A 14043-nucleotide genomic window follows, 5' to 3' on the forward strand; every position below is an offset into this window, starting at 1 on the left:
GTGTGTACGCTCCAGTGAATGAAAGAAATAAGACCTGTCAAAAGATACACATTTTACCTATCTTAAGGCTAACAGGCTGGAGCCTGCTCTCCATAAGGGCTTCAGAAAACAATCTGTTTTAAAATTTATAAATATCCTACTAATATCATACTTCAGGGGTTGGCAAACTTTTTCTGTACAAGTACAGTTAGTATAATCTCTGTTGAGCTAGTTAACTCTGCTGTGGTAACATGAGCAACGATAGGCAATATGTAAATGAATGAGCATTGCTATGTTCCAGTTAAACTTTATTTATAAAAACAGGCAGTGGGCTAAATTTGTCTTGCAAGCCACTGACCCTGGGCATAATGTATTGATCATACATTGTAGTAGAGCCCTCTGTTGGTTGAAAGAGACGCCCAGGGAAAATTTTTTTATCTAAAAAGGAAAGGTGTTACTACTTATCTGGAGGTTTCTAGTTGGTAGGACAAAAAGCAAGAAAATGACAAGTATGTAGGACATGCAAAGTAAAAAAGGGTTTAGAACTAATTAGAGTTATTCTTCAGAGGGTTTCAAATGTAATTATTGATAGAGTGTTTATGATTTAGTGCATCAGCTACAGGAATAGGAACTGTATCCATTGTATAATAAAATGTAAAAAGCAGTGTATGAGATGCTTAAGATAAATGATCAATCTGTTTTGTCTTTGGCTTGATCATAAATGTTTTTAACCAATAAATAGGGAACTACAGAATTGTTGAATGTGCCAGGATATTTTAGGATCTGTACTTCATGATGGACCCACATTGAACTTCTGCTGGAAGTAATGAAGTAAGAGACCAGATTTATCTTCCCTCCTTAAACAATATAAAACCAGAGAAAATATATAAAACAATAGTCTCCAGGCATTAAACAACAGGCAGTACAGGATGGTGATCCCTGAGAGAAGATGAACAAATGAGAGAATCCCTGCAATTGCCATAGCACTCTGTTTAAACAAAGTTTCCAGTCTACATTGTAGGAAGGGGAGTCCCAGACCCCTTTAATTAACTGAAACAGAGTTAAGAACTGAAGAAGGCCAAGATAGGTAGAATTTACAAGAGGGGGTACCAGAGAAGAAAGAGCTGCACAGAGACAAAGTGCACATACTAAATATCTGCAGGGGGTTCCCTGGAGTCTTCAGCTTTTCAATACTGACCAGCATATGTGTATGAGGAAAGTATTCAAGGTAAAGGATGAAACTATTGCAAAGACGCAAACACAACATTCCCCAGCTTCACACAGGTTGATAGCAGTTTATGTCCCCAATAGCCAGAGTGGAGAAACGTATAATAAATAGGCTTTTTTATTTAGTACTCAAAAAGATAATTACATCAGTAGGATTCCATATTTGCTCTAGATTAAAGGCTGCTCTTATTTCACCTACCAAAGCTTAAAAATAAGCCTAGAAAAGATCAAAATTTTTCCTAGTAACCTAACTGAATTTCAGAATAAACCTCAAAAATGTGTAAAGTGATAACAAAAAAATCCAGCACCTAAAACATACAATTCATAATATCTGGCATCCAGTCAAAATTATTGAGCATGCAAAGATGCAGGAAAATACAACCCAAAGTGAGGGGGAAAAAAATCAGTCAGTAGAGATGGATTTAGAAATGGCACAGATGTTAGAATTATTTGACAAGGATTAACATTTCTAAATATATTCTGTATTTCAAGAAGGTAGAGGAAAGCTTAAGCCTGTTAAGAAGAGATATAAAAAATATAAAAAAGATTGAACTTCTAGAGAGGAAAAATGTACTGGATGAGAATAGACATTGCAGAAGAAAAAAATAATAATTAGTGATCTTTAAGACACAGCAGCAGAGGCTATTCAAAATTAAACACTGAGAGAAAAAAATAGACTTTTGAAAAACAATAAATCATGCATCAGTGAGCTTTGGGACAATGTCAGGTGATCTAACATACATATTTGGAGTCCTGGGGAAGAGGAGAGGAAAGGAAAATATTTGAAATCATAATGGTTGGAAATGTTCCAAATCTGATGAAAACTATAAACCCACAAATCCAGGAAGCTCAACAAATCACTAGTAGAAGAAACAAAGGGAAAAAAACAAACCAAGAAGCATCAAAATGAAAATGCATAAAATCAGTGATAAAAATCTTGAAAGCAGCCAGGTTTTTTTTTTTTTTTAAAGCCACATTATATACAGAGGAACAAAGATTAGAATGACAGCAGTCTTAGCATCTGAAACAATGCAAGCTAGTCCATAGAGCACTGAAAGAAAAAAAATCATCAATCTAGAATTCTATACCCAGCAAAAGTATCTTTCAAAACACCCGAAAATGAAACAAAGATTTTTCAGACATAAAAACTGAAAGTTTATCAGTAGGAGACCAGCACAAACCATTTAGGAAGACTCAGGTCCAAATGCTACCTATATCAATTACTGCTATGTGCTCTTGGTCATACTTTAATCTCTTTGAACCTTCAGATACTCATCTGTGAAATGAGAAACCTATTTTATGGGATTTTTATGAGGATCAAATGAGATAAGGAAAATAATAGACATTTGTTGAGTGTTTCCTTTGTGCCAAGCATATGTTATCTCATTAAAAATGAAATAAAATACCCAATAAGATGCCCACTGGTCTGAGAATTTTCTTATGCTATCATCTCTCCTCTTTCTTCACTAACTGAAAACCTCAGGTTATTCTAGAAGTTAGCTCACGTAGCTAATCAGTCAAATTTTGTTGAAATACTTTTCCTAACTTTGTTTTCTTTTAGTTACCACCATTAAATATGCTCAAAGGTGGGAATGAACAACTCTCCTTGCTATAATAGATTCATTAGCTAATAAATCACTTTTGTGAAAGGATTAGATATGTCCTAAGCTAAACCTAATATTTTGGCTTGTGTTTTCGCTGCCTAATGTTTTTTTCAGTCCAGTTTATTGAGGTCCAATTTATATACTGTCTATGTAACTTTTATTATAAACCTATTGGATAGGGGCCACAAATATCTTTATAGCTTATACTTTGCCCCACTGAGTTTTTGGCACTCAATAAACATTAAATAATATTTCTATTCAGCATTCTGCAGACAGGAAGCATATGGTAATAAATGTCAGAGCACAGGTTGAAAGTCCCCAAAAAGTTATGTGTTATACTCCTTGGAAAAGCCAGTACAGATATTTTTTCTGAATAAAATCTATTTTAAAAAGCAGTTCCCAGGCACATATTTTACTTAATGATTTTTCTCTACCCTTCCTTTACTTTATTTTCAAATTAAAACTTTTCCTCAGGGACACCTGGGTGGCTCAGTCAGTTAAGCATCCAACTCTTGATTTTGGCTCAGGTCACTCACAGTTTGTGAGTTTGAGCCCCACAGCATCAGGCTCTGCACTGACAGCACAGAACCTGCTTAGGATCCTCTCTCTCTGCCCCGCTCTGCTCATGCTCACCCTCCCTCTCTCCCTTTCAAAATAGACAAATAAAGTTAAAAAAAATTTCCTCATAAGAACTAATATAATATTAAAAATAATATAATATTAATACAGTGTCATAAAAACTATATAAGTGATCTTTTTAAATAGCATAAAGAAATTCTTAGTCTGAAGGACAGCATGAGGAAATATTTACAAGCTTAAGCAACATAAGTTCATGATGTATGAAAGGAAATAAACAGCAGTTAGTTCTTTATCATTAAATATCAGTATGACTTAGAAGTGTATCACTGTTATAGCTGTCGCAGACCTTATAATGGTATTAGACTTTGGCTCAATAATATTTTTCTCACCTGAGGATTCTGGCACTACTCAAATATCTTACTCTATTCTCAGTAAGGTAATCATTACTTCCAAATAATGAAAGACATTGTAAATTGAAGCTAGATGCCAAAAACAAATTTTATACAAAAGATAATATATCCCAGTTTATCTGTATTGAAGAAATGGTTAACCATAATCAGTTAAACAAAACCATTTAGATAGCATGTATCTAAATTATCTTTCCATAATTTGCTCACCCTGTGATTGACCTGTTGACCACACTTAATTTGATTTGATTTTTGTGAGGATTTTTCTTTTTTTTTTTTTTTTTCAACGTTTTATTTATTTTTGGGACAGAGAGAGACAGAGCATGAACGGGGGAGGAGCAGAGAGAGATGTGAGGATTTTTCTAAAGATTAACATAATCTGAGTGAGAAAATATCTTAATTGGGCCATGTTACATAACCTAAGGCTTAGGATTCTCATATATAAAATGTGGATAAGGATTCCAGACACAGGTTAACATGATGCCTCTAACTCAGAGTCTCTCAAAAGGTTGTAATCAAGATGTCAGCCATGGCTGTAATCATATTACTACTGGGGGAGAATCTACTTGCAATATCACTCATATATCTGTTGCCAAACCTCAGATCCTCACCAGTTGTTAGCCATGGGCCTCTCCATAAGGGTACTTGTAACATGGCAGCTTTCCTCTAGGGCAGGAGCTGAGAGCATGTGAGCAAGAGAATAAACAAGGCATCCCATCGCTTTTGTCATATTTTTTTAGAAGCAAATCACTAGGTCCAGCACACACTCAAGGAGAGAGAATTATACAAAAATTTGAATACCAGCAGTCAAGGATCATTGGAAGCCAGTTTGGAGGCTGTCTACTACACATATGATCCACAGATAGGACAAATCATTGAATGTCCTCTGGAGGCTCTGGAACTTGTTTAAACTATCGTAGGATCTAATTAAGAACCTGAATTCAATAGGCGAAATGATTTTAATTTCACATTAAATATTCCATTGATTCCTAGCAACAGTCTAATGAAACAGGTATTATTGGCATCAATTTTATTGATCTAAACTGATACACTGAGTGTCTTGCTCAAAATTACATAGCAAATGAACTATAAAATTGCACCCTTAGTGTAGGTCTTCTGATTCTAAGCCCTGTACTCTTTCCATTTAGCTGAAACTGCTTCCTGACCAGTACTACCTTGCACTTAAAGCCATTCAAAAAGAACATTATGCATCTAAATGTATACATAAATATGTGAATTTTTTATATACAGAGAAAAATATATAACATTCTTAGACTCTCTACACCATACCATTTAAGATTCACAGTATTGTTTCAAATGTTATTGAGTCAAAGTCCAATACCATCTAAGGTTTGCAACAGCTATAGCAGTGATACACCTCTAGGTTAATAGTATCTGTTAGTCTGAAAGTACACATGGGAGGACAGGGTGCCTGGGTGGTTCAGTCAGTTAAGCGTTTGACTCTGGATTTCAGCTCAGGTCATGATCTCATGGTTTGTAAGATGAAGACCTGTGTCGGGCTCTGTACTGACACAGTGTGGAGCCTGCTTAGGATTCTTTCTCTCTCCTTCTTTCTGCCCTTTCACCACTTACACGCGTGTGAGCACTCTCTCGCTCAAATAAACATTATAAAACTATATATAGGCAGTAAATACTTATTGAATGGAGATATGAACAAAGTAAAAACAACAACTGGTTTGGTGGCTCCATTCACCCTTGGCTTTTCTAAAAGCTCTAGACTCCTGTGACTTGAGTGAGGACCATGGGGGAATGCTTCAGTGAATTTTCTTCTTCCTCCTTGCACTGGAGCAACAAAGTAGTTTGTTTTGGATGGATAGGCAGCTTTCTGTGGATAGTGAGAAATTACCTTTCTTTGGTCCTGAGTTTGATATTCTTCCTTTTTGTTTCATTCCATGAAGTTTCAGCCTATACTACGACCCCTCATATCCGAGATCAAAAATAGAGTGGTAACATTAGCAAGCAGTTAATAGTTCTAACTGGGTTTGGAGCCTTCAAGTGCAGAGCAGGAAGTGTGAGGGCAAGGGTTATGAACTCTGGTGGGGGTGGTAGTCATACCCTTCAGATCACCCTGGAGAAAAGAGAGGTGAATTTTGTTTTTAAAGGTCTTTGCCCACTTCTCAAAATAACTTTGTGGTATGTTTAATAAGAATGTAGAAAATTACCTTTCTTGGGGCACCTGGGTGGCTCAGTCGGTTGAGCATCTGACTTCAGCTCAGGTCATGATCTTGCGGTTTGTGAGTTCTATTCCCGCGTCCGGCTCTGTGCTGACAGCTCAGAGCCTGGAACCTGCCCCATATTCTGGGTCTCCCTCTCTCTCTGCCCCTCCCCCAGTAACTCTCTCTCTCTCTCTCTCTCTCTCTCTGTCTCCTTCAAAAATAAATAAACATTTTTTTAAAATTTTTTAATGAAAATTACCTTTCTTTATAGAAGCAAAACAATAGTTCTTACAACAAAGAAGTAAATTTCACAAATCAGAGGATACAAGGTCAATATACAGAAATCATTTGCATTTCCTATATAGCTAGTAACCAATAACTTCAATAACCATAATTGAAATAAGAATATGGACAAGTTACCATTTTAATTTAATATTGATTACAGGTCATTCTACTTTATAAATTAAAACTGGGGTGTTATAAAACTATAAAGAAAACAGTTTTTTTCCTCAATTGAATAAAAAGGAAATAACTCTTTGATACACACAAACATGCTCTTGAGTTTCTTCTTCCTTTCCTGTATAATCTGACGATTGTGCTTTTTAATAGTGGCTTGCTAATCCTTTTTAATAGCTCATAAAGTAAGTATTCCATAGTTTTCATTAACCTTGAATTTCAGCCTCTTTTTTTCTTAAACCTCAAAACCTACATATTTGGTTGCTGTTTGACTAGCACCCTTTTAGCCTGGTCGATGAAGCAGCAAGCCTACTGCAAATCCTAAATAACGTGGTGTAGATGAGAGCCTGAGACTTTAATTACATGTCATTTTACTCACAACACTCAATTCCAGGAAGGAAAAAATGACTTTGCTGTTGTAAAAGACATATTATGTGAGTATCATTCATTGTAAACCAAAAATGATACTGTATTAGAGCATAGACAACAATGGGAACTAATTCTGAAAATGTGACCTGTCTGGGAAACTGAATAATAGTGAAAGTTATCAAAATGGAAAGAAGTGTTAATGTGAAATCCAGCCTTCTCAGAAATACTCTTTCCTGGCCTGTTTGGTTTTGCTTTTGTTGCTTGTCATGCATGAATGAAAGTGCTACATACACTCTCAGGGGAGTAGGAAAGCCTCTGTCGGTTGTTTATTTCCTTAATCCCTCCTCCTTTGTGATTTTTGATGTCAGATCTAAAATGGAAAGCCTGTAAATATAATGATTATCACATGGATAATCACCTGCATTAGGAACCGCCCTGCTTCTCTATTCTAACCCTAGCTGTTCTCCACACGTCACATCCACTCTGCGGTTGGATTTTAACCTGACTGCTTCATTAGATTTGTGAAACTCAGTGCGTGGCGCCCTGGGGCAGCACAGATGGGGACATGCTTGTTTTCTTTTCTCACTTTCACTGCAAAGACACACTAAAAAGTCCTTTTCAATTTAGTGTGATCAGTTCACTTGGAATTAACCCTGATATTTGGAACCTGCCTTACTCTTCTGCCAACTGTCTATACCCCTTTTTCCTTCCCTACTTTCAGACCTACTGCCTTTTCTTTTTGTCCTTCCATGCAGTGAATCTGAGGACTAAAATTCTGGTTAAATTCTGACTGGGTCAAACTGTTACCCTGTGTTGTTTTATTTGTTTTGCTGGGAGGGAAAAATAAATGTTGTTCCATCATTGTATCTGCAAACACCTTCAAATCAGAGGTTAGCTGTGGGAAAAGTCTGCAGTGATGTGAGCCAGCTGCCTTCTCTAATGGACTGACTGGGGGCACCAGCTCAAGATCAAAAGAAGGTGGGAGGAAGTCAGGAGATAAGATCTTTTTAAGCCATAGAACAAGTGCTTAGCTTTTCAGTGATAGGGCACAGCTCTGCAAACCTGTATGAGGGGGTGCTAAGATAAAAAACTGAGTTGACTTTTTTGCAGCATGTCCTTCCTCAATCAGAATATGTTGGCGCTTTGAATAGTTTACAGATGTGGAAGTGTCCTAGGGCCTTGTTTCCTTAAAGAATAATGATCTGACGTTTATATATGTGTCTTCTTGCAATTAGTTCTACTATACCATAACAGATCATAGTTAATTTCTTCTTATATCTGTGTGAGCAAAACTGGACATTAAAAAAGCAATTTAACTACTATATGTTGAATTTTGAGTTTTATGCCTTAGTGCAGTTTTAGTCATATGGATCCTTTTATTATTATTATTATTTTAGAGAAAGAGAGCACGCACACACATGAGCTGAGGAGAGAGGCAGAGGGAGAGAGAGAATCTCAAGCAGGCTCCACACTCAGCACAGAGCCCAGTGTGGGTCTCAATCCCACGACCCTGGGATCGTGACCTGAGCTGAAATCAAGAGTCAAATGCACAACTGACTGAGCTACCTAAGCACCCCCATACAGATTCTTCATATTAATTTTGTCTTATAGTTCTCTGGGCTTCTTTCATGCCTCTGATGAAGATCTATATAAATGAGTCGTTGTAGCAGAGCTTTCAGTTGTCTTTTTGATAAAAGAATTATCTTGGTTAATTCTTGGATTGGACAGCTTGGAAAAATTTTACATTGATATCATTTGAAACTTCTCCTTTTCTTTGACAGGCCAGCAAATATTATCGACTGTGTGGTGTACTATTATAAGCAAATTGTCAAAGAGGCTTGCTTGGACCAATTGTTAAGTTCATAATTCAGTTTTTTTAATCTACATCACTAAGGCTAACTCAATCAGCTTTATGCTTCCCTAGCGAACAGCCTAAGGAATTGTACTTTCAGCCTATCACTTTCTGTTAACTTAAGTGTTTAGCTTGTAGTCATCTATTTCAACCTTTTCAAACCCTCAAAATGGGTCTTCAAATCTATATGTCATTAGTACCTCGGACCATAAGAGTGCATACATACTTTTTTTCCCAGCGTTTTCCTTAACATGTAGATAGTACCCAGATTTGTGCTAGAGACACTGACTTACTTTCTGCCTTACATGGTTTGGTGCGGCAGTCGCTTCAGTTGAGTTGGATCTGCTCACTACTCAGGCTCAAATCCCATCCTTCTATTAATATCTCTTGGCAAAGATAATTTTGGAGGAATGTACGTTAAGATGTAGAGGCTCTTGACAGTTGTCTGCAGTTTTTTTTTTTTTTTTTCATTTTCAAGAGGGAAGTTAAGTTGAAAAGTAATATTGCTTCTATTTTCTGTATCAGTCCTAAAATTAAAATATATGCAGAGTACAGAAAGAGAAAGGGTTTGGTTACACAGATGTGTTTTTGTAATTTGATAGCCTGTTTTAAGAGCATTAGTGGTTATAGTAATGTTCATCAGATTGTGCCCTTAAGATATTCAGGAATCAAGAAAAACATTGTGAATTTAAAATTTTTAACTATTTTTTTCTAATGTTCAACTTCTGTCACCCCTGTCATCTATATAAAAGAGAAATTGGGGAGGAGGTAGACTGTTTGCTATAAAAGTTTTTAAACAGACAAAGTAAAAATACCGAATACATCTAGATTTAATCATTGTTAACATTTTGCCATTTTTACTTCACTTTAATTTTTTAAAGTATTATTAAGTAAATTACACATATCATGTCATTTTATTTCTAAATGCTTCAGAATAAACCTCTAAAATTAAGGACATTTACCTTATCAAATTAATAATTCCTATCATTATCGCCATCCTGTTTCATTATCAAATTTCTCTAATTGTCCCCAAAATGCCTTTCCTGGATGGTTTGTTCAAAACAGGATTCAGTTAAGGTCTGTACATTGCTCTTGGTCATTTTTCCCCTCCCCAGGTTATCATAAGATTGATTTATTGAAGAGACCAAGCTATTTGTCTTATAGAATGTCCTACTTTATGGATTTTTCCATTTGCTTTCTCATTGTATCATTTAACTTGTTCTCCTATCCTCTGTATTTTCTGTAGACTGCTAGTTATTGAATTAAAGTTTTGAGTAATTAATGTCACAAATGAGGTCAGAAAACTTTATAGGTGATGCTGTGTCCTTTATACTGCATCGTAACAAGGCACAGAATATTTGGTGATTCCCTATTAATGACAAAAACTGATAGGATTGATCACTGGGATAAAGTGATGACAGCTTGATCCTCTCATTATAAAGTTATACTTTGCTCCCCGTGACCAGCATATAATCTGTGATATTTTGGTTCCATGAAACACCCAGCTTCCTGTCATCCTTTCACCTAATGAATTTAGCATCTATTGATGATCCTTGCCTGAATAAATTTCATTAGGGATTGCAAAATGATGATTTTATGAATCTATACATTTATTAGTAGACATTCTTCTCTACAGAAGAGCTTTCTGAAAGGTATTGTTTCAATTAAAAACACAACCACCAGTATGTTCCTTAGGTTTCAAATGATTGTCTTTCTTTGCTGGGGTCAAAACACCTGAACTCACTGTGACAGCTACAGTAAAAACACGCACTACATCTTCTTTATTCCAACTTGTGAAGTGTGTTGACATTATGCTGCCTTTTTTTTTTTTTTCATGCCAAGGGAAAAAGAAATCTTTTTTGGCGTAAGAATAAAAATTGAACTATGTGGGTATATTGAGATAATTGTGTAAAAAGAAGACTGTATGAATGAGTTTCAAAATGGATTATTTCTTCATTACCTAGCACTTTATAATTAACTGTTCTTTTTTTTTATTTCAGGAAGCTGCCACTTTTGCTAGAGAGCAAGGCTTTGAGGTGAGTTAACCCACAATTGCACACTAAACAGATCCTAAAGGTTTTTTCTAGCTGATAATGAAGTTCTTTTGGACAGTGATTGATGTGCTATTATACTCTCAGAGCCTCGCAGCAGTTGCCATGGAAACTTGGCAGTCGTCATGGTTTCTTTGTTCTGCCAGCACAGTGTTATGACGCACTCTGCTAGGTCTGCACCCAACATCGCCTACAGATGTTATTTATTGAATTTTGAAAAGCCTCTTGGGAAGCCAAGAGGTTGGGCACGGTTTCAAGCTGCCTCTGCAGATATGGGGCCTGTCAGTTTGTTCAGTTAAAAAGCTACCTCATTAGCTGTATTACATTTCATAAGGATTCACTGCTAAAGCAGTGGTGGAGCAAGACTAAATAGTGAAATATAATGTCATTTAAATAATTTCACCCCTACCACATGTAGATTATCATTATGCAAATTAATTTCCAAAGGTTGTACTTAACAGTTGTTAGGGACTGATTAATTTAAATCCCACTCATATAAACTTCCTGTTTTAATCTTCTTTTTTCTTCTCTCACTCTCTCTCTTTTTCTTGCATAAATGTATATAAATTTTCTGAAACCAAATATCAATAATTGGTTTTAATTTCTAGGTCCTAATTTTGTTTTCCTAGTGAAAGTATTAGCTGTCAAGATTCAAAACTCCATGTGGTTGTTGTTGGCAAAATTAAGACAGATAACACCATGTTTTTATCTATATAATATCTATCTTCCAGTTGATTATTAGAAAACATTGACTTTAATCTGAACCCAGGTTAACTGACAGAATTCATAAACTGAGTTTATAAGTTTTATGACTCTCATATATATTGAGCCAGAACTATGTAGAATGCTGTGTTCTGTACAGCAACTTGGAATGTTGCATGGTACTAATTTTAAAAAATTAAACTAACTATTTACATGCTCAGTATTGTTGACCATCTAGAAAACCTGTGAGCATTGATTGGATGTATCAGTAATCTCACTTTGAACTGTTCAGAGAAAAGTGTTGTATGAATTTGTGATGGAACAGTTATTTAAATGTATTAAAGGGGGGCGCCTGGGTGGCGCAGTCGGTTAAGCGTCCGACTTCAGCCAGGTCACGATCTCGCGGTCCGTGAGTTCGAGCCCCGCGTCAGGCTCTGGGCTGATGGCTCAGAGCCTGGAGCCTGTTTCCGATTCTGTGTCTCCCTCTCTCTCTGCCCCTCCCCTGTTCATGCTCTGTCTCTCTCTGTCCCAAAAATGAATAAATGTTGAAAAAAAAAAAAATTTAAATGTATTAAAGGAAGATTCATTATCGAGCAACAGAGTAATACACATGCATGTTATCCATGTCATACATAGGACTTGACAGCCAGACATAAAGCTTCCTCTTCCTGGAGGAAGACATTGAATTTGTGGTTTAAGTATTCTATGAAAAAACTAGATCCTATGCAAACTAACTTTTTCTGTTTTCTACTAACTGGCATCATATTAACCTTTGCATTAATTCTTATTTACTGATTCTAGAATTGTTTCTTTTTACCATAAATCTGCCATAATTGATTACAGCATATAAACCAAGTGATGATGTTTATAATAGTATATCTTACTACCTTCTAACATAGCAAAACTGCTCTGTTGGTAATGTTGACAGTAATATGTTAAATTAGATAAAGCACACCATGTCTTGATGTTTCCCTTCATGAGTTTCCGAAAATACTCCAAGCATTGTAGAATATATAAGAGCCATGAGTAGAATATTTTTGTTAATAAATGTAACCCATATGTGGAATCCTATCTAGAGGAATTCAGTGATTTTAAAATGTCATTAAATTTTCCTTAGTCCATTAGACAGTAATAGGAAAGCATAAGTTTGAAGCTTGGTGTTTTTAAAGAATCAAAAAAGAATAAATCACTTTATCTTAACACTTTAATATCTATAGAATCGCTTCTCAGCCTTTTGGCTAAGATCAAGTGTAATACCTATAGAAATGTGTCAGTGCTCTCAGGTCTACTGTGACAAACTAGACAAAATCTGCATTTTATCCCTCTCAACTTTAATTTTACCTCTAAACTGGGGCACGAGTGAGGAAAGAAATGAAAAGATTAAAAAGAAAGGTGAGCATTTTTTTTTCTACTGGCTGTGCTGTTCTACCATCATTTCTATTATAAATCCCAATCAGTTCCCAAAGCCACTGAATATTGCAACTAGTGATATGTCTGTTAACAGACCAGTCCAAAAGCCTCTAAAAATAACCAGTATTTATTTATCAGGAAATATCTTCAGTAGCATTGTTTATGATATTCTGGTTAGCTTCTCTGCAAATTTTAGATAATCTTTCTTTTTTAAAAAATCTTTAATCTTTAAAATGAATTGGGCAATTTTCAGTAAGAAGAGGCAGCTTAGGAGGGCACTGGAGAATGAGATAAAAACTGGAGCTGGGCAAAGCACAAAGCAGAAGAGAGAGGATATATATATATATATATATATATATATATATATATATATGATGGAAAATTGCATAGTGCCTGATTCAAATGACAGACCTGCTAAGAATTTAAAATGACAATTCTTGAGGTAAAAAGTTTCATGAGGCCTTTTATTATTCTGGAAAATCAGTTCAGACTGCAATGTGTTTTTAAATCTACTTTATCTTGAACTGAACCAATTAAAGGTTTATATTTTTAGAACCCAAATAAAAATAAGATACTTAAAAATATGTTTCATTATTAAACCTTTTAAAAGCAGTATTGAAAATTGATTTAAATTAAATAAAGAAAATACCTCCAAAACTTAAATATAATATTCTTTGTATTTTCATCCTTTGTGCAATAGACCATGTGCCAAATGATGAAAATAATACATACCTTCTCTGCTGAGTCATTTATTCAGTTTTACTCCAAGCAATGAATTTTAGTTTTATTTTAGATCTCTAAGATACATTACTTCTGACCATAGAGAAAACAAAGCAATCGTTTTCCCTTTTCCAACTTCCCCACAGCCCCTGACTCTATCCAGAGGATCCTAGGCTTGTAATCTGTATCTGACCATTGATGACTGTATGATCTTATACCACTGAGACAGGAAAGTTTTGAATTGTGCTATCCAATACAGCATCTGTTAGCCACAAAATTAATTAAAATTAAATAAAATTTAAAATTCAGTTCCTAAATCTCAGTAGACAGATTTCAAGTGCTCTCTATAGCCTTTGTAGCTTGGGACTGCCATATTAGTACAGATATAGATCATATCTACCATCACAGAAAATTCCATTGATCAGCATTGGATAGAAAGTCCATAGAGTATTCAGGAGGTATTGATTCCCAAAGAATTCTCCAAAATTTTCTGAGGTTCTTGTGTTCCTC

The 14043-nt window shown here is 35.5% G+C and overlaps 1 protein-coding gene across 5 annotated transcripts in view; it reads left to right on the forward strand.

Annotated features, from left to right (window-relative positions):
* The window catches only part of ADK (adenosine kinase), a 524109-nt gene that overhangs the window by 396495 nt on the left and 113571 nt on the right, over nt 1-14043 (forward strand). For all 5 annotated transcript variants that reach the window (XM_025917987.2, XM_086680037.1, XM_086680040.1 and 2 more), the window contains one exon: nt 10651-10686. In XM_025917987.2, coding sequence (XP_025773772.1) covers nt 10651-10686 — 36 coding nt within the window. The remainder of the gene's footprint in view (nt 1-10650; nt 10687-14043) is intronic.

The sequence above is a fragment of the Puma concolor genome, chromosome D2 (genome assembly GCF_028749965.1).
Source record: "Puma concolor isolate L17-30 chromosome D2, mPumCon1.1.hap2, whole genome shotgun sequence".
Classification (NCBI taxonomy): domain Eukaryota; kingdom Metazoa; phylum Chordata; class Mammalia; order Carnivora; family Felidae; genus Puma; species Puma concolor.